General features: G+C 42.7%; 2 protein-coding genes across 6 annotated transcripts in view; both read left to right on the top strand.

Moving 5' to 3' along the window:
• Nucleotides 1–18,228, top strand: part of SMURF1 (SMAD specific E3 ubiquitin protein ligase 1) — a 41,508-nt gene extending 23,280 nt beyond the window's left edge. Inside the window, exons 2-18 of one of the 4 annotated variants that reach the window (XM_082291796.1) lie at nucleotides 3,011–3,049; nucleotides 3,473–3,581; nucleotides 4,398–4,531; nucleotides 4,648–4,713; nucleotides 5,535–5,610; nucleotides 5,930–6,168; nucleotides 6,936–7,020; nucleotides 8,874–9,020; nucleotides 10,126–10,330; nucleotides 10,606–10,709; nucleotides 12,146–12,260; nucleotides 13,203–13,381; nucleotides 14,194–14,331; nucleotides 14,693–14,813; nucleotides 16,265–16,466; nucleotides 17,291–17,366; nucleotides 18,012–18,228. In XM_082291796.1, coding sequence (XP_082147922.1) covers nucleotides 3,011–3,049; nucleotides 3,473–3,581; nucleotides 4,398–4,531; nucleotides 4,648–4,713; nucleotides 5,535–5,610; nucleotides 5,930–6,168; nucleotides 6,936–7,020; nucleotides 8,874–9,020; nucleotides 10,126–10,330; nucleotides 10,606–10,709; nucleotides 12,146–12,260; nucleotides 13,203–13,381; nucleotides 14,194–14,331; nucleotides 14,693–14,813; nucleotides 16,265–16,466; nucleotides 17,291–17,366; nucleotides 18,012–18,111 — 2,135 coding nt within the window. In that variant the 3' untranslated portion in view covers nucleotides 18,112–18,228. Of the gene's footprint in view, nucleotides 1–3,010; nucleotides 3,050–3,472; nucleotides 3,582–4,397; nucleotides 4,532–4,647; nucleotides 4,714–5,534; nucleotides 5,611–5,914; nucleotides 6,169–6,935; nucleotides 7,021–8,873; nucleotides 9,021–10,125; nucleotides 10,331–10,605; nucleotides 10,710–12,145; nucleotides 12,261–13,202; nucleotides 13,382–14,193; nucleotides 14,332–14,692; nucleotides 14,814–16,264; nucleotides 16,467–17,281; nucleotides 17,367–18,011 lie in introns of all 4 variants that reach the window. The other 3 variants (XM_082291795.1, XM_082291794.1, XM_082291793.1) reach the window with 3 other exon arrangements.
• A 5,398-nt stretch (nucleotides 18,229–23,626) lies between these two features.
• RNF216 (ring finger protein 216) overlaps nucleotides 23,627–25,661 on the top strand; it is a 78,044-nt gene continuing 76,009 nt past the window's right edge. Inside the window, exon 1 of one of the 2 annotated variants that reach the window (XM_082291798.1) lies at nucleotides 23,627–23,716. The gene's annotated coding sequence lies outside the window, so the exon portion shown is untranslated. Of the gene's footprint in view, nucleotides 23,717–24,363; nucleotides 24,477–25,661 lie in introns of those variants that run through there. The other variant, XM_082291797.1, reaches the window with a different exon arrangement.

Genomic DNA, 25,661 nt, shown 5'->3' with positions numbered 1-25,661 from the left:
AGATGATTCATTTCTGTTTGGAAGCGGGGTGGACAACCAGGGCCTGGCAGAGAAACCTCTCAGCTCACTCAAGTTACATCCCCAGGGTGAATACTGACTTTGTCTAAAGCTCATCCTTTCTTCACCTCCTGCCAAATATGCTTTCACACTAGCACTTGACCCAGCTGGCTAATTTGGCCTTTGAAATTATCTCAGTAATGTCAGGTACTTAAAAAAACATTCCCATCCCTTTATAAATATTATAATCTAGATGTAAAGACATTGTTTCAGTGTTGTTTGGGATCTCTTGTATTAAAAAAAGAAGTTCTTCAGAGCTGTGCAACAATCAGGAACGGAGCATAAACAAATCCTGTGTCAGGCTGAAACAAGTTGGTTGACTTTGAGGAGGCAGAATGTAAATACCCAAGTCAGGAGAATTAGTACCTTTTGTAATGTTGCAACAAATGCACGGAGATCACTCCTGCTGACAAGCCCAGAACCTTCCTTGTTTAAAAGAAAGAAAAACCAAAGGAAAAAGCACTTTCGAAAATGGGCAAAGAGGGGATTTGGGCAAGTCCTGGGCAAAGAGCACCTCAGTGCCAGGTTTACAGTTTAGGGTCTGTCTCGTTCTCCTAAACCCCCTCTGAACCAGGGATAAAATGAGTAACTTTTCAAAGCCTTTGTAGCTAAACCTACCCCAGGCCATTAATTTTGGGTTGATAGTAGCAGCCATCAGGTCCTCTCCTGTTGGAGACAATGTGTTTAAGAAGGAAATGTGGCACATTCTCAGCTTTGCGCAGCAGGGAGGGGCTGTCTCCTCTGCTGCTGGCATGGTTTCACATCCAAGTCTCCCGTTGCTGACCTTTGCCACCTGTTTTTTTACTGGAATTTAGAAATCTGTGGCTTTTAAGTGATACAGCTCTTGCAAATATTTTTTGCTCTAGTGGGTTTAACATGCAAATAGTGGAACAGAGCCAATGGTCCATCTCGGGCAGCCTCATTTTGGAGATTGCTCCATAAAGGTTTATTTCAGCTATTAGCTTTTGTGCCAATATTTTTCTTACAAGAAAGAGTAATAATTTTTGCAACTTAAAATTGAGGGTTTCACAGGCTGTGAGTGGAAAATTGGCAGCTGTGCTCATCTACTGTAGACACAAAGGCTGGGGCAGAGGGAAAAGAGTTAAATGAAAAATATAATTCTTCAATAATAACTTTAGAAATGTATGCTGCTATTTTGAAAGCACATCTGAAATATAGAATAAAGGTAATAATTATATGTACAGACCATATGCAGAAAGTTACAGATGTCATCCTTCTCCAGCTCAATAAATTATTCTTAAAATTGGGGATGGCAAAGTAGAGTTATTTTATTTTTGAAATCTCACAGGAACTTCAGAATTCCTTTTGGCTGGTACTAGCATGCTCAGGTTCTGATTTTATTTGTACTTAGTCTCTCTTTTTTGGGTCATTTTTCCTCTGAAACACTCACAACAGGAAGAGGAAATTTAAAGTTGCTCTTTCGTGCTTCCATAGAGCAGCGGATGGTGATTCTCTAATCCTGTGTTGTTTCAAATTGAATTGCCATAGTCCTGCACACTTCTCTTTTTGGTCACCTGCTTAAAAAAAAAAAATACAAGAGAAGCTTTCTCTGATTATACAGTTTGCCAGTGTAAGAAATAAGTAATTTTTAATCCGTTCTAAAAATACTTTCCTGGTGCGGCTGCTTTAATTATTACTAAGACGGAGGATTTGTGTATTTTTTTCCATAAGATTCTGAGTTAAATAGTGGATTTCTTTGGTTTGTTTGCTTGACATGTGAGGTGAAACAGTTTTTACTCTGCAGCTTGTGTTAGGTAGGGAATGTTTCTCTGGAACTGAGAGGTGGAATTCTAGTAGAAGTATATAAAAATAAATAAATAAAGTATTTGTTCCTTTGCACCTTTCCTTTCCCCAGTATAGAATTACAGTGAGACTGAAGTTAAGTCAGGAAGGAGGGGAGATGGAGATGAGAAGGGGAAATGGTCCATACCTGGGGAATAGGCCATTGATTATCTTCTGAGCCTGCATTCTCCTGCTGAAAGATCTCTTTTTTTCCCACTGGGGAAAGAGACTCCCTCAAAAGTAATTAGGTCTTTCATCGTTACCTTCCTCTCTTGGATCTTAGTTTGAGATAAGTTAGAGCTCTAATATTTTCCTCTTTGGCTCTGGAGTTGTTTTTCCTGGCCTGTTAGAAGAGTTTAATGGACACTAAACAACTTGGATTGCTGAGATCCTACTGAGCAGTCCTTATGGAAAAGCAAAATTAGACTTGTAGCTGGTAATAGACCTGTTAGAAATGGAGATTGATGCGAGTTTCCTGATCTAATTTTTTCTTAAACTGCTGTGCTGGTGAGTAGAATTGGAGAGAGGGAAATGATGTCTCATTTGTGGCCATTTCAAAGGAAAACATCTTGATGCAGGTTTTTTTTCAAGCATATTTTTTTTTCTTCTGAGTGAGGCCCTGTCACACTTATCCCCAAAGCTTTGTGTATTTACAGATTGCTTCTGCTGTTGCAGAATTCCTCCCATGCTTTGTTTCACCATGTATCCCCTACTTTGTGTGCAAGGAGCAGGAGGTTGCACTGCATTTGATGGGACTTAATGAAGAGGTCTCTTCCAGGAATCCCAGAACTGTTCTTTCTTCAGAAAATGTTTAGTGTTGTTCTAAAATGGATGGATTCTGAAACAACAACAAAAATCTGGTTTAGCATTTGTGTAAACATGAAGTAAAGAAAATTAGGAGGTTTTAATGCTAAGGGATGTTCATTAAATCTTCTGTGTGTTCTAACAATAGAATTAAAGCAGCAAATATAAAGCCAAATTTATATGTAAATATTCCAATCCCATATAAAGAAAACAATGCTCGCATTTAGTGTTTAGGTGGTTTTTTTATGAATCATGATCAGGTATTATTTTAGCTGATATGATTACCAGAAAGCTTTTTTTTTTTTTACTGTTTTAAGATTTCTTTATCTACTTTTTTGTTTTGCAGTATTATGTGCCAAGAATCTTGCAAAGAAAGATTTCTTCAGTAAGTATGTCCTAATTGTGTAACTTTCTGCTCTGAATTAATCAGATTTATTTGGAGATGGTGCTTTACTGTGGAGGCTCATCTGTGTGTGTCATTTGCTCTGTGGTTCCCTTCTCGGAGCAGCACTGCATTACTACAGGAATACACATTACTCTGAGCTGTAGATTGTGTGGACTTCAGGGTTGGAAACACTGAGGGCTCACAAATTTCCAGCTGAAAATCTGGCTGATGGAACCACAGGCAGGCTGCTGTTCACAGCTCTGTGCTAGGGGGTACCAAGAGCATCCACCTGAAAGACAGGATTTACTAAAATACTTTTAGGATAAAGGCAGCTGTCCTTTCTTGAGGGGGAGCTTCTATGGCATTGTCTTGGAAGTAGCAAAACAAAGGACTGTGTTCAACAGCACCTTTTTCTTTCCACAGGACTTCCTGACCCATTTGCTAAAATAGTTGTGGATGGGTCAGGTCAGTGCCATTCCACTGACACTGTGAAGAACACGTTGGACCCCAAATGGAACCAGCATTACGATCTGTGAGTTGGTTGTAAGGTCATAAGTAAACAGTATTCTAGAGATTTATCTAGTGAATAAATAGTGCAGGGTTGGCACTGCAACTTCATTTTGTGTTAGCAAGAAGAGTCACATTTCCTAGAATCTCAGGACAGTTTGGTTGAAAGGAACCTTAAAGATCATCCAGTTCCACTCCCTGCCAGGGACACCTTCCACTAGATCAGGTTGCTCCCAGCGTGGCCTTGGACGCTTCCAGGGATGGGGCAGCCACAGCTTCTCTGGGCAACCTGTGCCAGGGCTGCCCCACCCTCACAGGGAAGAATTTCTTCCCAATATCCCATTTAACCCTGCCTTCTCAGAAGACTGATTTTTTTTCAAGAAGAAATAATAAAGAGTGGTACTTTGCTTTTAGATGTTTGAATCTGTAGAGATCTGTGTGGCAGGTACACAGCACAAGGGCTTAGTGAGCTCTCCTGGAGCAGTGCCATCCAGCTTTTACAGAAAATTGTCCTTGTTGGAATGATTTATTTTCTTCAAATTATTAGAACCATAAATTCTAAAGTTTTGTACGTTAATCGACTTGTTACTTAGCTTTTAATGAGGCTGGCTGTAGTTAAATTCATGCTGCAGCAATATCAATTTCCCATGCTGTGTGAAATCACTGTGCAGTAATTCATTAATAACAGCATTTTGGGCATAAGCACTTGTGTATTTATAATAAAGAGGCATGACCGATGTACTAAAATGTGTCAGAATTTGTACCAATTACAGCATCAATTCTGTGAAGTAAAAAGAGGTTGTTATTTCTAAAATTAGTCTTTTAATATGTATTTTTCTAGATACGTTGGGAAAACAGATTCCATAACCATCAGTGTATGGAACCATAAAAAAATCCATAAGAAACAGGGAGCTGGCTTCCTGGGGTGTGTCCGACTCCTCTCCAATGCCATCAGCAGGCTAAAAGATACTGGATGTAAGAGCAATTCCTCCCTGGTGTGACCAGGAACCCTCCATACCCTGTACTTGAGTAGTGAATAGTGTTCCCACCCAGCCCTTCCCAGGGCTGATTTTTGCAATTCTCCTTTGCAGACCAGCGTTTGGATCTATGCAAACTCAACCCCACAGACACCGATGCTGTCCGAGGCCAAATAGTGGGTAAGAATGATCCCAGCTAAATTCCATCTGCTTGGTAAATATCCATAGGGAAAAACTCCTCTAGTTGCTGCTTCTGTGCCTGTTCTGTGTTGTTTCTTTTGATTTTAATGGGATTAAATTACATAACCTGAAAATTTTCATTGCACTCCTATGCAGGAGTTTGTTTCCTCTCAGTTGATGATGGGAAACAACATTAAAAACAGGGAATGCATCTGGCAAGGCTTCTACTGCATCTCTGGAAGGGTGAATGTCACTGTGAAATGATGCATTTGGCCAAGGTGACAGGCAGAGGGAACCTTAGGTGTTAGAAAAGGATCTGGAGGAGTTAAAAGGCATTTTACAAGTTGCTGGTTTGATACCTTTGACTCATGCAAACCATTTCCAAATTTCAATGAGGCCATGCTCATTTTACAGCAAATTTACCCCACGTTTTACTGCCCCCACCCAACCCCAGCTTTTCAGTGATACATAAATACATTTGGCAAACTCCAAATTCTCACCCTACGATGACATCTAGTGGTGAGCAATTTTTTTCCAACTTCCCTTTCTGGATCCTCATGAAACCCAGATGTAGAACCTGACATGTTTGATATTTACAGAAATAATTGAGGGGATGACCCTCTGTTTTCTCTTCAGCTTTTTAAAAATTATTAATGCTTTAAGAGAATAAAAGAAATTTTGGTAATTGATGTGTTCTTGTGTGTAGGATAGTGCTTTCCTTAATATTTTACCCTGTATAAATGTGGATTTTTTTGCTTGTTGCTGTTTTTAGGAATGCAGTTTTTCTTTCATTGACCTGAGTTTGTGTTTTCTTCTTTCAGTCAGTTTACAGACTCGGGACAGAATAGGCACAGGAGGTTCTGTAGTAGACTGCAGAGGGCTTTTGGAAAATGAAGGGTAAGGACTGTTTTCTTTTTACTTAATTAGAACAGTGGTTGATATGTTGCAAGACTGTAACTAATTAGAAACTTAAGTATCGATGTGACGTGTAGTAAGGTTGTAACTGGATAACTGCTTGAAGAAAATAGGCTAAACTGGGTACGACTTGATTTTTTTTTTTGTTACCTGTGCTGAGAAATGTGGGTATAAAAACATTAAGAAAATGGCACCTCTTGGGTTAAAAGTTGCACTACTTGAAGTTGTGGGGAGAGAGAAACAGTCATTTCTGCATTCACTTCTCTTGTGATGGAAACTCTTGAAGTTTCCCCATTTTCAGAACGGTTTATGAAGATTCTGGGCCGGGGAGGCCGCTGAGCTGCTTCATGGAGGAGCCGGCTCCGTACACGGACACGACGGGAGCGGCGGGAGGAGGCGGCTGCCGCTTCCTGGAGTCTCCCAGCCAGGACCAGAGGCTCCAGGCCCAGCGGCTCCGCACGCCAGAGGTCAGGGCTCACGTACAGACACCTCAGAACAGGCCCCACGGCCACCAGTCACCTGAGCTACCTGAAGGCTACGGTGAGTGACCCACAGCTGTAAAACGGAAAGGGTTTCATTCTTCCAAATTCTCCCTTTTTTTTAATACATTGAGGTGTTTTGCATGCTGGAACGGCAGCATCCACGTGCATCTCATGTTGCATTTTGGAAAAGGAACTAAGTGCAGATGGGAGTTTGAGATTGGCTAATTAGCAGCTGGCTACGCCAGGATACACTGAGGGGTTGATGGTATATTAAACATGAGGTTGTGGTATGATGCTGTTACAGAAAATTCACTGCTAATCTTGGCTGTGTATCTAGGGAGAACGAATGTAAAGAGCTCTTTAAACTAGAGCAGTAATGCTATTTTTTCCTTCCCCCTTGGCATGTTGTGTAGGTTTGAGCCCACATTTGAGAAAAGATCAGGAAAATATATAAAAGCAACAAAGAAACCAATAGTACAGAAGATTAGGAAGGATGAGATTAAGGAGAATTTAAATCTCAGAAAAGAGCACACCAAATCTAGGAGTAAAGAAATCTAGTTTGGAGATTTGGATTGTCTCAAAATCTAACAATGAAAATACAAACTAAAACATGCTGGTGCATGGATCTGTGAGTTTCAAAAGAATGTTGAAATGTGTAGTCAGAGTAAATTTGTCAAGGACAAAACAAGCCATGCTGCAAGAGATCAGTGTGATGGCTCCAGTGCTTTCTCCTAGGAGGAAAATATTCTGATGTCTTTAAACTGTTTATTTGGAATTTTTTTTTAAGATTCGTAATTTAAAATAATTTTCCTTCCTTTTTTATAGAGCAAAGAACAACGGTACAGGGTCAGGTTTATTTTTTGCACACACAGACTGGAGTGAGCACGTGGCACGACCCAAGGATACCAAGGTATGTATTTATAGTTAAAAGTCAGGGGGGTTTGATGTGTATATGTGCGGCAGGATGCTGGATTTATAAGAGCAAAAATCTATGAAATGGCCTGTCTGAATTTAAAGGGAGAGCTCCCAGCAGAGGGATAGTTTGGGGTGTTTCTAGTTACCATTTCACCAAACATTAAGAGTTACTCTTTTTGAAAGAAAGAATTATTTACTTGTGAATCATGTAAAACACAAAGCAAAAATATATGTAGCCCTTCAGGAACTCGTGTTTGACAAATTCTTCCTAAAATGTTGATGTAACTTTGTTTTTGGTGACGCTACAAATTTCTGAATCTTATCTGCATTTTCTTTGTATGAAAACAATTTGGACTGCAAATTGAAGAAAAAACTGACTACTTTATTAAAATAATTGTTTCTTGATTATTCAACTTGTAACTTTTGCTTATTTAGTGCTCAGTTATGTATAACTGAAAGAGATTACTTGTTATCTTTAAACTTGAAATGGTTTGAGGTTTTTTATGCTTTAGGCCAGTGATTTGCAGCTAGAAAATTTGAATCCTTCACATGATTAATTTAGTAAAGCCTCTTTAGACCTTAACCTGCAGTTAATCCAGGTCTTTGTGAGTAAGGTCTGGTGCTCTTCCTGAGCAGCTCTGAATCTGGGCTGTTTCATGGGCCACCTGCACACCAGATTCAAGAGTGAAGTTCGTAACTCTCAGCTGCTGCACTGCCTGGATAATAGAGGGATGTGATACAGGATATTAGAAAAATGATATAAAGTAGTGCAGCCAAAAGTGGTGATAAAAGCTCAGTGTATGGAAGGAAATGAAAAATAAAGCTGAGAGAGAGAGAAAATAGCTGATGTTAGATTAGCTGGTATTGTTGGAAGAAGAAATGACAGTGGTTGTTCATTTGTGTCAGTCGTGTCAGGCTTGCATGCCCAAAACCTTGTCTTCTTCAAGTGATGCTGGTCACCCTAATGAAAGGTGCTGCTGCTTCTCTTCCCAAATCCTTGAACCAGGGTTTCAGGAGCAGCAATGGAAGTGGACACAGCAGTGTCTTGTGAGTCACAGGTCACACCTATTTTAGTTAAAGGTGACTTTCATGCTACCAGCTTGTGGTGCAAAAGCCTAACCTTGCCATGAGGCAAAGATGTAGGTTAGAACTTGCTGTAATCAGATCTCTGCAGGACTTTCAGATGCACAGCTGATCACAGCAAATGGTCCCAACCATAATCTCCTTTAAGGAGCCTAGCAAGGGCTTGTCTGTCTGCCTGTGTGTCCCCTTGGCTTATGCTCACTGTGACACTGAGGCATCTTCGGTGTTCAAAGCACTTCTACCTTTTTAAAGCCTCTCAGTTAACTCATTTATACAAATGTTGCATGGTTAGATTTAGGTGAGGAATTGCACAGAGTGGTGCCTTCAACTCTGAATCCATGCCAAATGTCTAAAGAATGCTTTAATTAACAATGGGTTTTCTGCCTAAAAAATAATCTTCAGGTTTCCTTCCTTTCTTCCTTTTCTTGCCACTCTTAGTGTTTTCCTCTGTTAGGTGGCTGGAGCCTTAGGTATTTTCAATCTTTTTAGGTGTAAATGCATTCTATGTATTGAATTCAAACACTGCCTGGAAGTTAGTGACTGCCTTTAGCAGCACTTAGAGTGATACCTGAAATTTATCCAGGATGAAAGGGGTGAGTGAATGTGTTGCTAAAGCCTTATCTCAATGCTTTTTCAGTCAAATAGTCAGGATTCTAACCTTAACCTAAATAAAGAGGTGATTTTAATTTTTTTAAGTGTATTAGTGTTTGGCTGCTTAGCTTCAGATGTGATGTGCATTAACATCTTGTTTGTTTTTCACTTTAGAGACCTTAACAGTGTGAATTGTGATGAACTGGGACCTTTGCCTCCAGGCTGGGAAGTCAGAAGTACAGTTTCAGGAAGAATATATTTTGTAGATCATAACAACAGAACCACACAATTCACAGATCCACGACTACATCACATCATGAAGTAAGAGCTTTGCCTCATAAATAATTCCTGTCAGGTCTGGGAGTCATGAGGGGCTGAAATCCTGAATGATACTGGGGAACAGATGCAGCCAGTGCTGTAGTCAGGTTCCAAGCATTGGTTCTCAGTGCTGGTTTTATTTTAAGTTTTTTTGCTGAGACTCTTCGGAAGGGTTTTTACTCTGCTCTGCACAGTTCTGGAATTGCTGGGTGTGGGGTAGAGGGTCTGCCAGGGGTTCCCCAGCAGTCAGCTCATGTCTGTCTGGATGAGCAGTTCTAGCTCTGTGCTGGCTGTGCTGGATCTGGACTAACTTCATGCTTCCTTGAGCTCCAGACAATGGGAACATAAAGCCAGCTGGAGTCTGGTCAACTGATGCTGTGCACAGCCAGTTTGGGTTTAGCAAGATTTAGTAAGCTCAAGTTCTGCATCATGCAAAGGCAGCTGAACCGTCATGGAACTGACCCTGGAAGCAGCCTGGCAGTGCTGCTTGTGCCCAAGACCAGACTTTTTCCTGTGCTTGAAGCCAGCTGGGTAATCTCTGTATCTAAAAGATAATTGCTCCACAACCCGAATAAAGCACTGATGGATAAGGATAATTGAGTGTATGAAGCTGCAACTATTTGGGGCAAGTATATCTTTCTCTCTTAACAACCACAGATGCAGTATTTTTATTGTGTCAAGAGAACCCAGCCTCATTTTGCATGGAGCTGGAATAAAATCAGTTGCAGTTGTTAGACAGTTCCCTTTATAAAGCTGTTGTTTGTTCCATTAGAGGTCTCTTTCAGTGTTGCACTCCTGAAAGTTGTCTCCATGTGGGAGAATACCACACAAACTTTAGTTACTGCTCAGTCAGCAATCAGTGATCATGTTCCAGAGCCTTCCACAGTGCTTTCCCATATAATAACAGTTAAAAAATGCTGAAACTCTTTAAGTATCTGTGTTCCTTACATCCTTGAATTTAGTGTAATGATGGTACAGAAGTACCCAGCTGAATACACATTTCACTCCATGTTCCTCTTAGAGAAGCTTAATAATTTCTTCCATCATTGTTTTACGTATTCCTTATTGTTATGTGTCCAGAATAAATATTATTCTTTTTTCCTCTAAGCCATCAATGCCAGCTAAAAGAGCCCAGCCAGCAGCCTCTGCCAGCTCCAAATGAGGGATCATTGGAAGAGGGTGAGGAGTTGCCTGCACAGAGATATGAAAGAGACTTGGTACAAAAGTTGAAAGTTCTTAGACACGAGCTCTCTCTTCAGCAACCTCAGGCTGGTCACTGTCGCATTGAAGTATCCAGAGAGGAAATATTTGAGGTATTGGATTGATTTTTTTACTACTTACAGCAGCTTTTGTCACTGAAAAGTAAAACTGATCAGTGATTATAACAACTTTGCTTCACAAGCACCCACCACATTACACAGTAGTCATTGGAATTTGCTTCAGATTAGCACTCAGACTCATGTTTTCTATAGTTCAGTAACAATGTATGTATTACAGAAATGCAAAAATCTTACAGTATTAGAGAAATCTTATTAGACTTAATTATAGGAAGGAAATAAGATATCTAATCGTACAAATGCACATACAGGAATCCTATCGTCAGATAATGAAGATGAGGCCAAAAGACTTGAAAAAGAGGCTTATGGTGAAATTCCGAGGAGAGGAAGGCCTGGACTATGGAGGAGTAGCAAGGTGAGATTTTGGGGGTTTTCTGACACCTCTTAACTGTAAAGTTGTCCTTTAAGTGCCCCATGGTTGATACCATTCCCTTTCAAGTTACCTGTTAATGGGATACGTTAATTATTTGTGGTCTAGTTTATAGACAAGTGGCTGTAGCTTCACTCTTTTTATGGTAGGTTGGAAAGTGGAAGCTTGTTATTTAACAGTTGTGCCACTGCAAGTTATGAAAGTGTGATCAGCTCAAATTGTGAGGTCTCTCAGGGAGTGTATAGACCCTGAAGTCACATCCAGATCACAGGAATGGTTTTGTTAAACACACCTCTCTGATTTCCCACAAATGGATTGCAGGAGGGTAGGGGTTCCTTTTTGTTATGTCTCAGCCGCATTCAGGAGAGTTCTGTGATCTGTTGGAGCAGGAGTGGAGATGAACTAATCCTAAACAAAGGCTAAAATTTTAGTGAGGACTTGCCTCCCTCTTAAAAATGACAATAATTCCCTGTGGGTCACATCAGATCTGAAATTCAGGAGCTGATTGTAGCATCACTGAAAAAACGCTCACCTTTGTGGTGGCTCAGAGTTGTGTAAATTCACGGAGAAATTCCTCAAATCCACAAAAGCTCCCCACTTAGGCATCTTTCAGTGATCAATCCCTGGACAAAGGAAAGAAGCTGGAACATTCTGAGCTGCCTTATCCGAGGCAACCTTAGGTGTCTCCACTGTTGACATCCTGTTGCCCTGATGTCTTTTGTAATTGCCCATTAGTTGCAACTGACTCAGATCAGTATAGCTCCGCTTCTAAGCATTACAACTGATAGTTCACTCAGAATATTTTGGACCTGGGAATGGTGTCCAAATTTAACAACAAAGGGGTATTTATCATGGTGACTTGGGAGGTCACAAATAGCTTTAGTTCTGCTCCTGTCCTTGTGTGTTACCAAGAAAATTTACCCAACCCCTCCTTTTAATGCACTTGGTCTCTGTTCCTTCTGGCCTCTGCTGAAAGCAGTCACCGAGCTGGCAGAAAAACAGCTTTTCTAAAGATCGCCAGTGATTGAGCTGATTCTAATCAACAGATTTTTTTAATATTTCCTTATACTGTATAGGTTGCAGAGAAGCAGATCTCGTAGGCTCCAAATAGCTGAACTCTGTACAAAGGCAGGACTTTTTTGGAAGTGTGGCTTGTTCAGACTCAATTAGTTGATGGCATTGTCTGACAGCTTGCTGTAGCTTCTCTAATTGATGTTAATTCAGTGCTTCTAAACTAAACCAAGTCTGCCCTGAGTGGAGTAGGACACTGTGGGGTTTTAATCACACCTTTTTGGTCTACAAATGGAGAGCAGCACAAGATGGTCTAATTTTGAAATAAGTATTTTGTAACTGATCAAGCACAATAATTGTATTATCTAAAACTTAAGTGCAAATTGCACTCTTTTTTTTCTTTTTTGCAGAGAGTGGTTGTATTTACTATGCCATGAAATGTTAAATCCCTACTATGGACTCTTCCAGTACTCCACAGATAATATTTACATGCTGCAAATCAACCCAGACTCTTCTATCAATCCTGTAAGTACTAATTTCTCAGCAATATTCCTACTTAAGAGATGTCCTCTGCAGTTTCTTACAGCTGTTCTTCCACAAGAAGAGCCTAACTCCAGGGTACATCAGAATAAGAAGTGTTACTGTCCTATATTGACATAGTATGAAGCAGAGGGGTTTTGTTCAGAAATTAAAAGCATGATATCCTTTGATAAATATCTGATTTCTTTGAGACTCCTCAGTACTGATTGGTTTGCACAGTGATTCTGAGAAGACAAGACAGATGAAATTCATCTTCACTGTGAACACAGGTGGTTGTGCACACAGCATTTCATTCCCAGCAGTGCCACCCCATGACTTTCAGGGATGTATCCCTTGCTTGCCCTTTCTCACTACGCTCCTGTGCTTGCTTTTTTCTTACTGGAGGATTTGTATTGATGCAGACCCTAAAAGGAGCAGCAGTTCTGTATTAGTAGAGGGAATTCTTCCTGTCATGACATTTCCTGACATTTACACTGGAAGGTGAGGGAGATGGATTGGAAGAATGTCAACCATAGGACTTATACCTCAGTTTTCAAAAGTTAGTTTAAAAGGAACATGAAAGAAATGAAGGAAACAAGCACACTGCTTCCTCAAGAGTAGATACACTTGGATGGTTAAACAAAGAATAAACTAATTTGTTTGGAATCCTCGTCTTCTTGGTTCTGTAGGTTTCATGGGGATTTTCTTTCTCCAAGTTTTGCCCTTTCAGAGGTCTAGAGGATTTGAATACAATTTATTAATCAGGTAATGCACAGAGACTTCTTTGAGGTTTTTAATTATTAAATGCTTTGCTTTTGGTTATTTTGTGAGGAAAAACAGTGGCTGCTCTTGCCCAGAGGGTTGCAGGTAACTCACACTGAACAAACCAGCAAGGGTGCCACAAGATGTCAGTGTCTTCCCAAGCCTGATTCTCGTCTCTCCCTGCAGGACCATTTGTCTTATTTCCATTTTGTTGGTCGGATAATGGGTTTGGCTGTGTTCCATGGACACTATATCAACGGGGGGTTCACAGTTCCCTTTTACAAACAGCTGCTGGGGAAACCCATCCAGCTCTCCGATCTGGAATCTGTTGACCCAGAATTACACAAAAGTTTAGTCTGGATCTTGTAAGTACTGAATTTAGCAATCGTCTGGCTGTAGAGAAAATGGGGTAGTTTGTTGGCGATAGTGAGATGCTTTACAGAAGGAGTTTGCAAAAAACTTTATGGTGGCAGTCTGTACAAAGTCATTAAACTATTCTTCATGTATCAAAGGTACTTGATGAAAAGTTCTCATTGCAAACTCTCCTTGCAATAAAAATACTAAATCATTAAAGGTCGCATGGGTGTGGTAGAATATCACAGTATCAAAATCCAAACTCGGGACAGAGCTCTGAGGGGAAGTACAGCCTTCTTCAAAAGAAACCCGACTCTGATTAAAATGAAAATAAATGGGAGTGATTTGGGCTTCCGTATGCTTACAGAACAAGATCCAGCATTCAGTGTAGCTTTGGGACTCTTCAGAACTGCTTTGCATTATCTCAGTTTCTTTTCCTAAATGCTGTTTTGAATTTGTATTTAAAGTTACTGATGATGAAGTTCTCTATGTGTGGTCTCTTCTGTGCTTCACAGATACGTGACAGCAGAGCAGATTCTTGCTGGGTCTATATGTATATGTTATGTGTGTATATATTTACGTATATAGGGTTTTATCCAGTATCCTGAGTTCTACTAGAATTAGATGAATATCCCATATCAGGCTCTTCAACATGAACTAAACCATACAGAAATTGGTGGCAATATTCCTCTAGTGTGTGAAATGCAGGTAGTAACTAAGGTTTAGCCTGAAGACTACCTAGGTGTTCGAATAACTGTCAGCATCACCACTGAGAGTTAACAAAATCCCAAAAATACTGAGTTTATGCTCTGTGCATTGGCAGAGAGAACGATATCACACCAGTTCTGGACCATACGTTCTGTGTGGAACACAACGCTTTCGGGAGGATTTTACAGCATGAACTCAAACCAAATGGCAGGAATATTCCAGTGACAGAAGAGAACAAGAAGGAATATGTCAGGTATTGCAAACAGAAATATGTCCTTCAAATGTAGTGGGAAGAGGGTAGTAAATTGAATTTTTGTATATAGAGAAACTAATGAAATAATTTTTTTGGGTGGAAACACCTGAGTCATAAATGACATTAATGTTTTCACTGGAAGACCTGGGAAGATGAAGTTCTGAATGGTACTTTCTTTTTCTGTTGATGGTGCAATAGTTAATTGTTGATGGAAAAAGGAATGGATAAGCACTTCTTTCATAATACAAAATGTGTCTATTAAAACCAGGTCCTCTGTAAAACCAGCATTTTCCAAGTCTGCTGTAAAAATCCCAGTCCTGTCCAGCTCATCACCTCTGACTTCTTCCTTCCTCCTCCACAGGTTGTATGTGAACTGGCGGTTCATGAGAGGAATAGAGGCGCAGTTCCTAGCTCTGCAGAAAGGTTTTAATGAACTTATTCCTCAACATCTCCTTAAGCCTTTTGACCAGAAGGAACTTGAGGTATGTTTTATCCACATGGATTATTGTTTTGTCATTTGTTTGATCCACAGTCAACAAAACAAGCAATTCCATTTTACATACCAGAAAGCTGAGGATTTGTTTAACCAAACCTTTTTAGGTTTATTCTAGACATTCTTTGGGTTGATATTATTGAGAAGGCTACTTAAATAGGAAAGATAAATACACCATGGTGTCTATCCAAGGACTAATGCTTAAGGCAGGTGGTCTGAGAAGGAGAAAACACTGCAAGTTTGAGGAATTGTTGGCAATAGTTATTTACCCCAGAATCTGTTTTGTCCAGTGACTTTTCATGCATGGCTGTTTCTGTGTGCACACAAGGATTGGTTTACAGAAATAGAAGGGTTGCGCATATAGAAAAGAAATTAATTTGTTTTCTTGTTAAATCCTGAGGTGCAGAAGGCTACCTCTTAAAATAATTCCTGTAAGAGCAATTTTTCCTCTGGTTTTACGTTTTAGAAAAAATAAGGCAAGCTGTGGAATATTCAGCATTTGTGGTATTGAAAGCACTAGCTTTGTGCTAGTCAGTCATGCATTTTGATTAATCCCACAACGTTCTTGCGTTCCATTTGCTTAAAAAGGCAGATTAAAAATCCATTAAATATTTCAATACTGTCCACGTCAGAACAGTCACAACTACCCTAATGATGTCAGCAAGTGTAAATGGGTGCTGTCTTGGTGGCACAGCAAGGCAGCTGCTAAAGGGCAGCTCTCAGAAATGGGATCCTCAGTGTGGAATATTATGGGAAATTTAGAATATGACACACGTTGTGTTTTGAGGGGTGAAGTTTGCTCTGTGCTATTTATTTGTTTTTGCCACAGGAGGTGGTTAAATGCATGGCCAGCAGCAACTTCCTTTTACAGTATTTTGCAACTTGGTGTCATCTGAAAAAGAGATTGAAGTGATATGTCTGGTCTGTGTCAGAGACTGTCACAAATGGGGTGAAAAAAGAGATGAAAAGTTTTTGTAGTTTTTTGTGGAACAACAACACAACTCAGATGTTCCCATAAGCCGAGCAGGATTCCATTGTAGCTGGTATTGGCTGGTATAGGACAATCCTGCAGCAGGGCAATGATGCTGTGCCACAGCAGAGGACATGCCTTATTCCAAAGCAGTGCTGTGCCCTCATAAAGACAGGCTGTACCTTCCAGGGAGCACAGATTTAACAAAGCAATTCTTGCATGGGCTTCTGACTCTTAGTTGCTTGTGAAAGTTCTAATGCTGGTAAAGCACTGCTTGGGGTCAGTTTCACTGCAGTGAAACTGGAGAGATTTACTGCCAGTTCTGTACTGTTTTGGAATGTTACCTCACACCAAAAAGGTGGGTGAAGCACCTAAACAATGCCAGGCTTCGTGACGTGGTTGGATGTGTTTTTATAACTGCAAACATGAAATGACGCTGGACTTTAAAGTACTTTCTAATCTTTTAACAGCTGATCATAGGAGGCCTGGATAAGATAGACCTGAATGACTGGAAGTCCAACACCCGCCTAAAGCACTGCATGGCTGACAGCAACATCGTCAAGTGGTTCTGGCAAGCAGTGGAAACGTTTGATGAAGAAAGAAGGGCAAGGCTGCTGCAGTTTGTGACAGGCTCGACGCGTGTCCCACTTCAAGGTTTCAAGGCTTTACAAGGTGACTGATGTGGAGGCTGAGTTAATCTGTGGTTGGAGAAAGAGATAAAAGTGGTGTGGTATTTACAGGCCCCTTGTAAAATATCAGCATATTACTGGATAAGTCAATTACTTGCAAACTTTAGAGCCGGAGAGCAGTTTTACATTTGTCAGCGGCTCAGCTGCTGCTGAACACTTTGGCTGTTGCTGATAGTGATGGAAGCTGGTACATCTGTTACTGTGCAGTGCTTTGACTGCTGTCAATTTTGGCTCGTCAGTCTCCTACAACTCTCTGCTCTGATGTTCAAATCATTCCATGTGAACATGCACAGAGATAAATGGCTGACTAAAGAACTTTTTTATGTGAGAATTGTATTCCCTTCAGTGTTTGGCAACAAACCATTAGGCTTTAGAGCAAATTTCTGAAAATTGCAGGTTTTTATCAAAAAGGTGGCAGTGTCCTTGGCTGTTGTGATCTCCTGATCACATTGCATTTGTTGGCTGACAGTAAATTGATGTTCAGAATTAAAATACTAGTTCTCTTTTACAAGGAAAACCTTCTTGCACTTAAGCATTTTCATTTTTGATGGTGCAGCTTCATTAATATCAAATTTAGCAGCTTTCCAAAATACCAGTCTGTAAAATGATTGTCACAAACAGCTCTATCTCTTCTGCCATCCCTTCATCAGCTGCTAATATCTCTACAGATTTAGCCTAGGACATACTTAGGCTTGCAGCTGGAAGTGTAATTTCCTCTCTTGCCTTTTTATAAGCAGCAAAATATGTGTGTGTGAATGATGTTTTGTTGAAGTGCATTAACTAGAATGTCTGTCTAAGGTTCTACAGGCGCTGCAGGACCCAGACTGTTTACCATCCATTTAATAGATGCAAACACAGACAACCTTCCAAAAGCCCACACTTGGTAAGATGAAAACACTCTGCTTCCTCTCCCTTTGTCTTGTGTGTCCTGGGTAGGGATTAGGCATGTGATACACATGGATGACTCCAAGTGTGCTCTGTTAGCTTGGACATATCTGCAGTCTGCAGCCAGCAAAAGAATTTGCTTTTCTTAAAGCTTGATTTGTCTTCTATACTATCTGTGGTTTTCATCTATTCCAGAGGTGATTATTCTGGGTAGTGAGACATTTGTAAGTTTATTTCTTTATTTCTTTGTTACAAAGAAGTGTTGTCAAATGTTGGAAGCTCGTGCTGTTGGTGCAGTATAGGCACAGCCTGAGCCCTTGCACGGAAATCTCACTCCATCAGAGGCAGGAAATGGTGTCAGCAGCAGCACAGACTGTCTGCAGGCAGGGCAGGGAGTGGGCCTGCCTGATGTGTTGCTTTTTATTTGCAAGTCTCCTGCATCTGCCTCTTCCTCCTCCTCATGCCAAACGCTGCCCTATTAAGTTGTGCGTTCCTGCTGTAGAAATAGTTGTTTTTCTTCTTGCCTGCTTTGGCCAATGAGGCAGCTGAGAGTTTTTACAATTTCTATCTATATGTAGCTTCTTTACAATTTTCCCCCAATAAGCACTTCAGATCCATCAATGTTCTGTTACTTTCCCTGCAGCTTTAACCGGATTGACATTCCGCCTTATGAGTCATATGAGAAGCTTTATGAGAAGCTGTTGACAGCTGTGGAAGAGACGTGTGGGTTTGCTGTGGAGTGAAAAAGCAACCAAAGGAAACAGATGCTAGCTCATGGACCACCAAATCAAAAGCTAGGAGAAGCTTGCTGTGAACTTCCTGCTAAGCTGTCTGAAGCATCCGAACTCTGACAACTTAGAGATGGGGCTGTTTCCCTTCCACCGCTGGTGGATGAGGGGGGGAGGGTCGGGGCTTTTTCTTGGTGGTTCCCAGCTCAATTTTCTCCCCTTTGTTACAATAACCCTTTCCCTCTTCTTCCATCCTCCCTGAAATGAAATGCAGCCAAGTTCAGCATTTGGCTTTGGTTACACAGGATATTCTGCTAGATTTGTAACACATATTGTGATAGGGTCAGCAACCTGTGGGGCTTTTTTAATAGGAGAATCAAAGTGTATTTGAGAATGAGCTTAATTTGCTGAGGACTTGCAACTGGTAGGTGCACCTGGTTAGTCTGTCTTAAATCAAGCTTGAGCCTTTGTGGAGTCCAGCAGGTGCAGAGTGTCTGACTGGCACCAGAATTTGCATTGCACATTTTAAACATCTGTTTAAAAAGTAAACTTCTAGCAGAAAATACCTCCATATGAACACTTAACTGAAAGGTAAAGAAATCCAAGTTCTGCCTTAGCAGGAAGCTCCCAGTGGAAGCTGTGGCCCACCTTGAGAAAAGTGAAGGAATCTGGGACAGCTTAAACGGTATTGTATGATTTCTTTTTGGTTTTCCTGGCTGAAATCTACTTGTTTTGCACATGAAAACAATTCTTTCCTCTTGCAGAATTACTTTCCATAGTTTGTTCAGATGTAAGTACCTTGCAGAGAAGCCTTGTGAGGAGGAGACAGGATAAAATTCCATTCAATCCCAAAGCTGTGATTTCTGTGCCACTGTTTTACCCAAGATGTGTTTGTGTGACTTTAAATTCTAAGACTCACATGGAAATCACTAAAAGTCAAGTTAACAGAGCAAACTCCTACTTCAAATTTTTTGGCCTTGAGAAAGGTTTATTTGGAGATTGAGGTAAAAGGGGAACAATGTAAAATTTGGAGATGAGGTAAAAGGGGAATACATTCTAAATGTTACAGAAAGCTATTGGAAGAATTTATGCCTTCAGTTCCATAGGGATGAAAATTTCTCCAGAGAACCATATAAGGCTATTTTTTCCAATATCTGAAACTAATATTAAAAGGTTTGTTCTCTAACACAGGGGAAACAAAAGCAAATCCAATACCTGAATGTCTTGGTTTGAAAGACAGGTGTCTGCTAAGGAAGGCAGGAGCCTCCCTTGGAATGGAAAATGTAACCCCCTCCCCTCCAAATTATTATAATTTTGAAATTAAGGGGCTTTCAGGCAAAGATACGAGAAATAGGAATAACAGTTCTTTACTAGTATATATAAATATATATAACAAGGCAATAATACAGAAACACTGGTTTAACCTGACAGTCAGGATACAACCTGACACCCTGTTGGTCAGGGTGCTGGGAGCAGTCTGATTAAGTGGTGGCTGCAGTCCTCTTTGAAGTGGTAGCTATGGTTCTGTCAAAGCTGTGATCCTGTAGAAGGGTCTGGTCTTCCTCTGAAGGTCCAGTGATGATTATGTAGCTCTTGTCCTCTGGGAATCCAGTAGGTAAGGGCTGCCTGTGGTGTTCCAAACTTCAGATTATATCCAGGCAGGAATGCTTGGTTCCCCCCCTGGGCAGAGCATCTCACAATGGGATGATGTGATTTTATGAGTCATGCAGTGAGGTTAGGTGGCCCATTAGCAGAAGATATCTCTCCGGAGGGAGTTATCAGTGATGTGTCATAGAAGAGACAAAGAACCATAACACCTGCCCCACCTGGTTTTAACAGATGGTGATAGAATACATACTTTTGGTTACATCTCGTATTGTAAGCTAAGACACTGAATCACTAACATTTTTCCAGTTTGCACACCAAGATGAGACTATTTTAACAAATAACATGGCTTCAGAGAGACCCAGTTATCTATCAAACACGTCTTTTAAGCAGACTTGATTGTATAGGATTTTTTTTTCTTTTGGAAGCCTGATTTTTAGAGAGATTCATGACTGAAACACTTAACAGATGTTTATAGAATAGTGCATTGAAATTCAGCTGGGTAAGAGACTGTCCTTAGGAGATGTCTACTGGAATACTTCTATTTTGTCTTTTTTTTAATTGAATTTGATAATAGCTTTAAACTGTGATAGGACAGAAAGTAGACACTTGTCAAAACCCTGGCATTTTTCTCTGTTTTGTTTGTTTGTGGTTTTCTTTTTGCCATTGACCATAATTCTTGTGATTTGTTGTCAGGAGTCGCATCGGAGGTGTAAAATTGTACCATATTGTGAGATTTGCACGGGGTGGCTAAAGATGCTCATCCTGCAGGACTGTACAGGAGAGGCATGTTCAGCCCCATGTTCTGTAGGGATCTTTTGGCACTTGGAGACCAGTTTCTGCAGTTCTGGTTGTTGGGATGTGCAACAGTTGGCAGACAGCATCCCTACGGTCCCGGGCTGAGTAGCAGAGTCCCCACAACCCTGGATTTTCCAAATGGCTTCGAAGTCAAACCTGTTCATAGAGTGTATTTAATCCTTTCAGTATGTTTGAATGTGCAATAAACCAGTCAGATAGGAAAAATGCAAAATGGATTATTGCCCAAAAGCTTTGCATGCTGTCTCATGTGGATTTTTCACTAAAAATGTGTAAAAAAAAAAAACCCAAACCCAAACCCAGATACTAAAGCCCACCCCTAATAAAAATCCTGTCGCACCTGCAGCACAACTGGCTCAGTACAAACCAAGCAAGGTGAAGGGAAAGGCCCCTGATTTGGAGATCTATAGGTCAAGTAGCTTTATGTCAACAACCCAGTTGACATAAGATAGTTCCTAATGTCTTTGCTAGGTCAGTGTTTTATTAAATGCACAAAATAAGAATAGGCAAGGATTGTTGTTTTGAAAAGTCCGTCTGTTTTTTGCTGTATTTAAAAGCCCTTGTCAAGGTACCTCCTCTGTGCTGACAGTAACGAGAATAGGGCACTGTCTTTTAAATTATTTCAGTTCTCTTTTCAACAGCTTCACCACCTCTCCCGTCGTGTTGTCTTTGCAATTTTGTGCCACTTCAGTGACGACAAAGACATTTTTTGTCTTGTTCTGTACATGCATTTGAGGCAGGCCTTAAAGCTGGTCGGGTGGATGGAGGAACAGCAAGAAGCGAGGCAGGATGGCTTTGGAGCCATGGCTTGTTCCTGTGCCCAGTTCCAAGGCCAGGAAAGGACGAAATGCCAACAGTGGCTCTCTCAGAGGTCTGGGATAACCTCAGCTGTCTGAATTTGTGTGTCCATTCCCACTCGGTCTGCCAGCACTTGAGCTTGGTTGTTACTTCTCAAACTTGCCCAAAGAATACCATTGAGTCCCGTGTTCATTTTGTCATTCCACGTTCCACCTTGTGCGCGGATACTCTTGGATCTGACCTGAAGGAAATACAAGGTACAGCGTGTCTGTTGTTCCTGTCCAACGGCAAACCCCGCAGCTGATCCATCGGCACAGCCCTGCAGTGCCCTGATACTGCTCCTCAGCCTATACTCTACGCTCAGGGATGTAGGAAACCACCACTCTGCTCGTGTGTTCGACCGGGAAGAAACGAGACTGTTGGATGGGTGTGAGTGTTCACTTGGGCATTATGTTAGACAAGACCCTGCTCCAAAAAGGCTGTTTGAAGCTCCAGACGGTGCGATCGGCGCTCGCTCAGCAGTTTGTCCTCAGTTCAAGTTGAGGTGGTTGTAAAATCCAACAGATTTTGTAAATTACTGATCCAGCCACCGGGCCCTCTGGAGCCAGTGCCCAGGTTCAGGGCCGTGTGGCACAGCAAGTTCCCAGAAACACAGTATGGATCTGGTTTTAATCTGTTAATTTTTTTTGTTGTTATTGTTGTTCCTCAACCACTTTATAATGTATTTTTTTAATTTATTATTTTGTAATGTCATGTTTAAGTATTGCTGCTATCCTTGTTATTCTTCCCACTGTTTTTATTGCAGATTTATTTTGTGAAAGTTGTACACTAATGTTTCATTTTATGTCTAAATCAAAGTATTTAAAGAAATACTAGTTATATTTAATGTGGTTATGGAACCAGCTGGAATAAACAGTGATTGTATAGTAGGCTGGACCCAGGAGGTCATGTTCATTTTTGTTACATATGCAATAAACTCACAACTTTAACTCTTGGTAGCCACAGTTTTGTTTGTTAAAATATTTTTGGGCATCAGAGGAAAAGAATGGACAAAGTATCGAAATGCAACTGATTTAAGAGGTCTATATGGACTGCCCAGATGAAAGTCCTCCTCTGAAGGGAGAACACTTTGCTTCATTCATTGCTTCAGCTGATTGATTCCCTTGATCTTTTTCCCTTCTTACTTTATTATTTGTCCTGATACTTTACTAACCTTCAATTTGCAGAAAGAAATTATAATCTCCCCCTTAATGAAAACTGGAGAAAGATTCACATGTTGATGAATCCTTGCTTTCCTGATTGTTTTTTTTTTTTTCCCTAATGCTCTTTAGCAAGTGGAGAAGGACAGGAGCAACTCAGAGGATGGTGCTCAGTGTTGGTGTGTGCTGCAGCAGTGCTTTCCCTCCCTGATGCTGGAAGCTGGGGTTTCTCTGGCCATAATTCGGTTTAAAAAAAAAAAATTAAAAAAGGAAGGAGCACAAATAAATTGCTTTTTATTGTTTGAGTAATTTCACAATATGAACAAATGGCTGGGGAGCTGCTGTCACCAGCCCCTCGTGTCAGCCAGCAGCAGGGACTGAAAAATTTCATTACTTGGAGCAGGAAATCGTGTCAGTCCTTCAGTGCCCTGCTAAATACTGGCACTGCTGTTTTCTTTAATAACTACTTTTTGTGACGTTTCCCTGATTTCTGCTTTCATTTTGGTGCTGAGAGAGGAGGATCCCTGCGCCCTGCTCCGGTGGGTGGGCTGTCCTGTAGAGGGGCTGCTCCAGGACTTGTCTACGACGTGAACCTCTCGAAAACACAATTAAAATTTTCCCATTTCTCTTAGGAAATCTTGCGGAGCTCAGTGAATCGGCTGCCTCCTTTTCTGGCAGCTTGGCAAGTCACTTAAATCCCTCAAGTTCAATTTTCTGCCATGACTGCAGGACGTCCCCAGCTGCTTCCGAGAGGGAAACGCGGTGTCCTGAGGGGCTCCCTGTCACTCACTTGACCTCCACGGGTACCCAGAGCTGTGGGGGACGGGACGGGTTCCGCGCAGGGGTCCCGGCCCCCCCCATTCCTGAGCACCCCAAAAAGTCCTTCCCCCCCCCCCCCCCCAGCCCCCGCACCACACGCACGTGCAGCCCCTGCCCCCGCCCCCCCTCAGGACCCGCCCCTCCCCACGGGAACACCGCCCGCCCGGCAGGGGGCGTGGCGCGGCGCTTGGCCGACCGCCCCCTCTCTCTATGGTAGGTTCTCCGGGCCGGGCCCGCCCGTCCCCCCGCGCCGCTCTGTCTCTCCCTTGCTGGCTCTCTATGGTGCGGGGCGGCGCGGTCACGTGGCGCGGGCCGGGCGGAAGCGGCGGGAGCGGCGGTTAAATGAAGCGGGGCCGGGGGGACCCCTCCGTCCCGCGGGGCCGGTGAGTGCCGGGGGGACCCCTTCGTCCCGCGGGGCCCGTGGGTGCCAGGACAGCCCCGGCGCCAGACGGACAGAGGGGCCGCCCCGGGGAGTCCCTGGGCCTCGCTGGACCCCTCGCTGCGGGGTCGGGCTCTTCTCCCGGCTGGGGCCTGTCCTCAGGGACGGGTCGTTCTTCCCCTCTCCCCGCGTCCCCTCAGGGCTGGGTGTCCGTTCCGTCCGTTCCTCTCCCCCCGCGTCCCTTTATGGCTGGTCCTTCTCTCTCTTCCAGGCAGGGACGGGTCGTTCCCCCCCGCCCCCCAGCGCTTCCCTTCAGGGACGGGTCCCCCCTGTACCCCTCCACTTTGATTTAGGGCCGAGTCCTTCCTCCTCGCTTTCCCTCAGGATCTGGGACACCCCCTCCCCCTCCAGCTTCCCTCAGGACTGGGTTCTTTCCCTCCCCCATCCATCCCCTTAGGGCCGGTCCCTTCTCCCCCTCCCCGGGGTCAAGGGGTCCCTTCTCCTCCGTGTACCACCCCTGTGTCCCCCCGCACCCGGGGACAGGCGCTGCTCTCCGGGGGCTCCTTAATGCTGTTTGTAGGCGGGGTAACCCTGCGCCGGAGCTGGTGGGGAGAGGAGGGTAAAAGATTGTTCTCTTCTGACCCCTGTTCAGTGTGGGAGCACTCGGTGCTGTTGGGACATCTCGACATTTCAGGCATCTGCTGTGGGAGCCGCTGCAGGAAAGAAACCCCAAACACAGCTGTCCTCGGAGCTGAGGGATCAGTGTAAGAGATACTCCCCTTCCTCCTCCTCTTTCCCTTCGCTGTTGATCCGAGTGCCGGCTCCGCGTGGCAGACAGAGCACAGCCTGGAAGTGTTAATGTACACTGGGTTTATGTAATGGGTTTTTCTGCCTCTGGAGCTGACCTTGTTCCCCAGATGGCTGGAGGCAGGCCGGGATCCCACCGAAGTCTTCTGAGGCTGAAGAGCTGTGGGGAACTCCAGCGTGTGTGTGAAGAGATGAGTGTGAACTCGCCCGGGGCAGTGCCTTGGGCTGGGCAAAATGTAGATTGGCGTAAAGAGTTGCCATCACCTCCTGGGTCCCCTGTCTTTGCAGCTGTGCTGGCTGGAACCCTGGGTGGATAACGGCTGCTTGCACCTGCGAGTCCAGCCTGGGAGGTTTTTCCTTTCATCTCACCTGTGCTTTATGACCTGGAGTGTTGTCTTTGAGTGTCTTCCAATACCTTACTGTAGAGTCTTACTGCCAGATACTTAGAACAGTGGTTTTCCTACAAATAAGTTTAGTTGTTGAGGTTTCTGTTCAGTTTCTTACAGTTTGGTCATTGTCCTGAGACCTCTGATGCTTTGAAAGAGGAAAGCTGATGTTGCTGCTGTGCACTTTTATTTCCATTATCCAGGCATAATGCTGAGGGACTAAAGCTTGATGTCCATGTGCTTTTCAGAGCATTCCTTCTTGTGTTTCTTTCCCAGCTTCCTGCCTGCCCTGTGGAACAGCAGGCTCTTGCTTTGCTTCAGGCAGCAGTTCTGGAGGCAATCACTGAGTGCCTTGGTGGCTGAGAGGCACAGCCAGTCCTGGTCCTAAGACCTGTGGGCAGATCTCTGTTTCTTTATTCTGTCTCTGTGGAGGTTGGTTCCTCTTTCTTAACAATCTCTGCTCACCCACCTGATGCACTTTGGAGCTGTTGCAGGTTTCCAGTGGTAGCAGTGGAGGGAAAGGCAGGTGTCCCCTGTCAGGCATTTAGACTGGCCTTTGCTGCTTTCAGAGAGGATGGCATGAGGGTTTTTCCTCCAGCAGCATATTTGGAAGGTGAGGCAGGAAATCTGAGATCTATCATTCTGCAGACCCAAATCTTGAGCAGGTTCTGGTACATCCCTGAACAGGTACAGGGCTGTAGGAACGTGCAGCTCAAACCATGTAATAGAACCTATTTTCTTTAGGACTAGTAGGAT

Source organism: Coloeus monedula (assembly GCF_965178545.1).
Source record: "Coloeus monedula genome assembly, chromosome: 16".
Lineage (NCBI taxonomy): Eukaryota > Metazoa > Chordata > Aves > Passeriformes > Corvidae > Coloeus > Coloeus monedula.
This window is presented reverse-complemented; position numbering and strand designations above follow the sequence as displayed.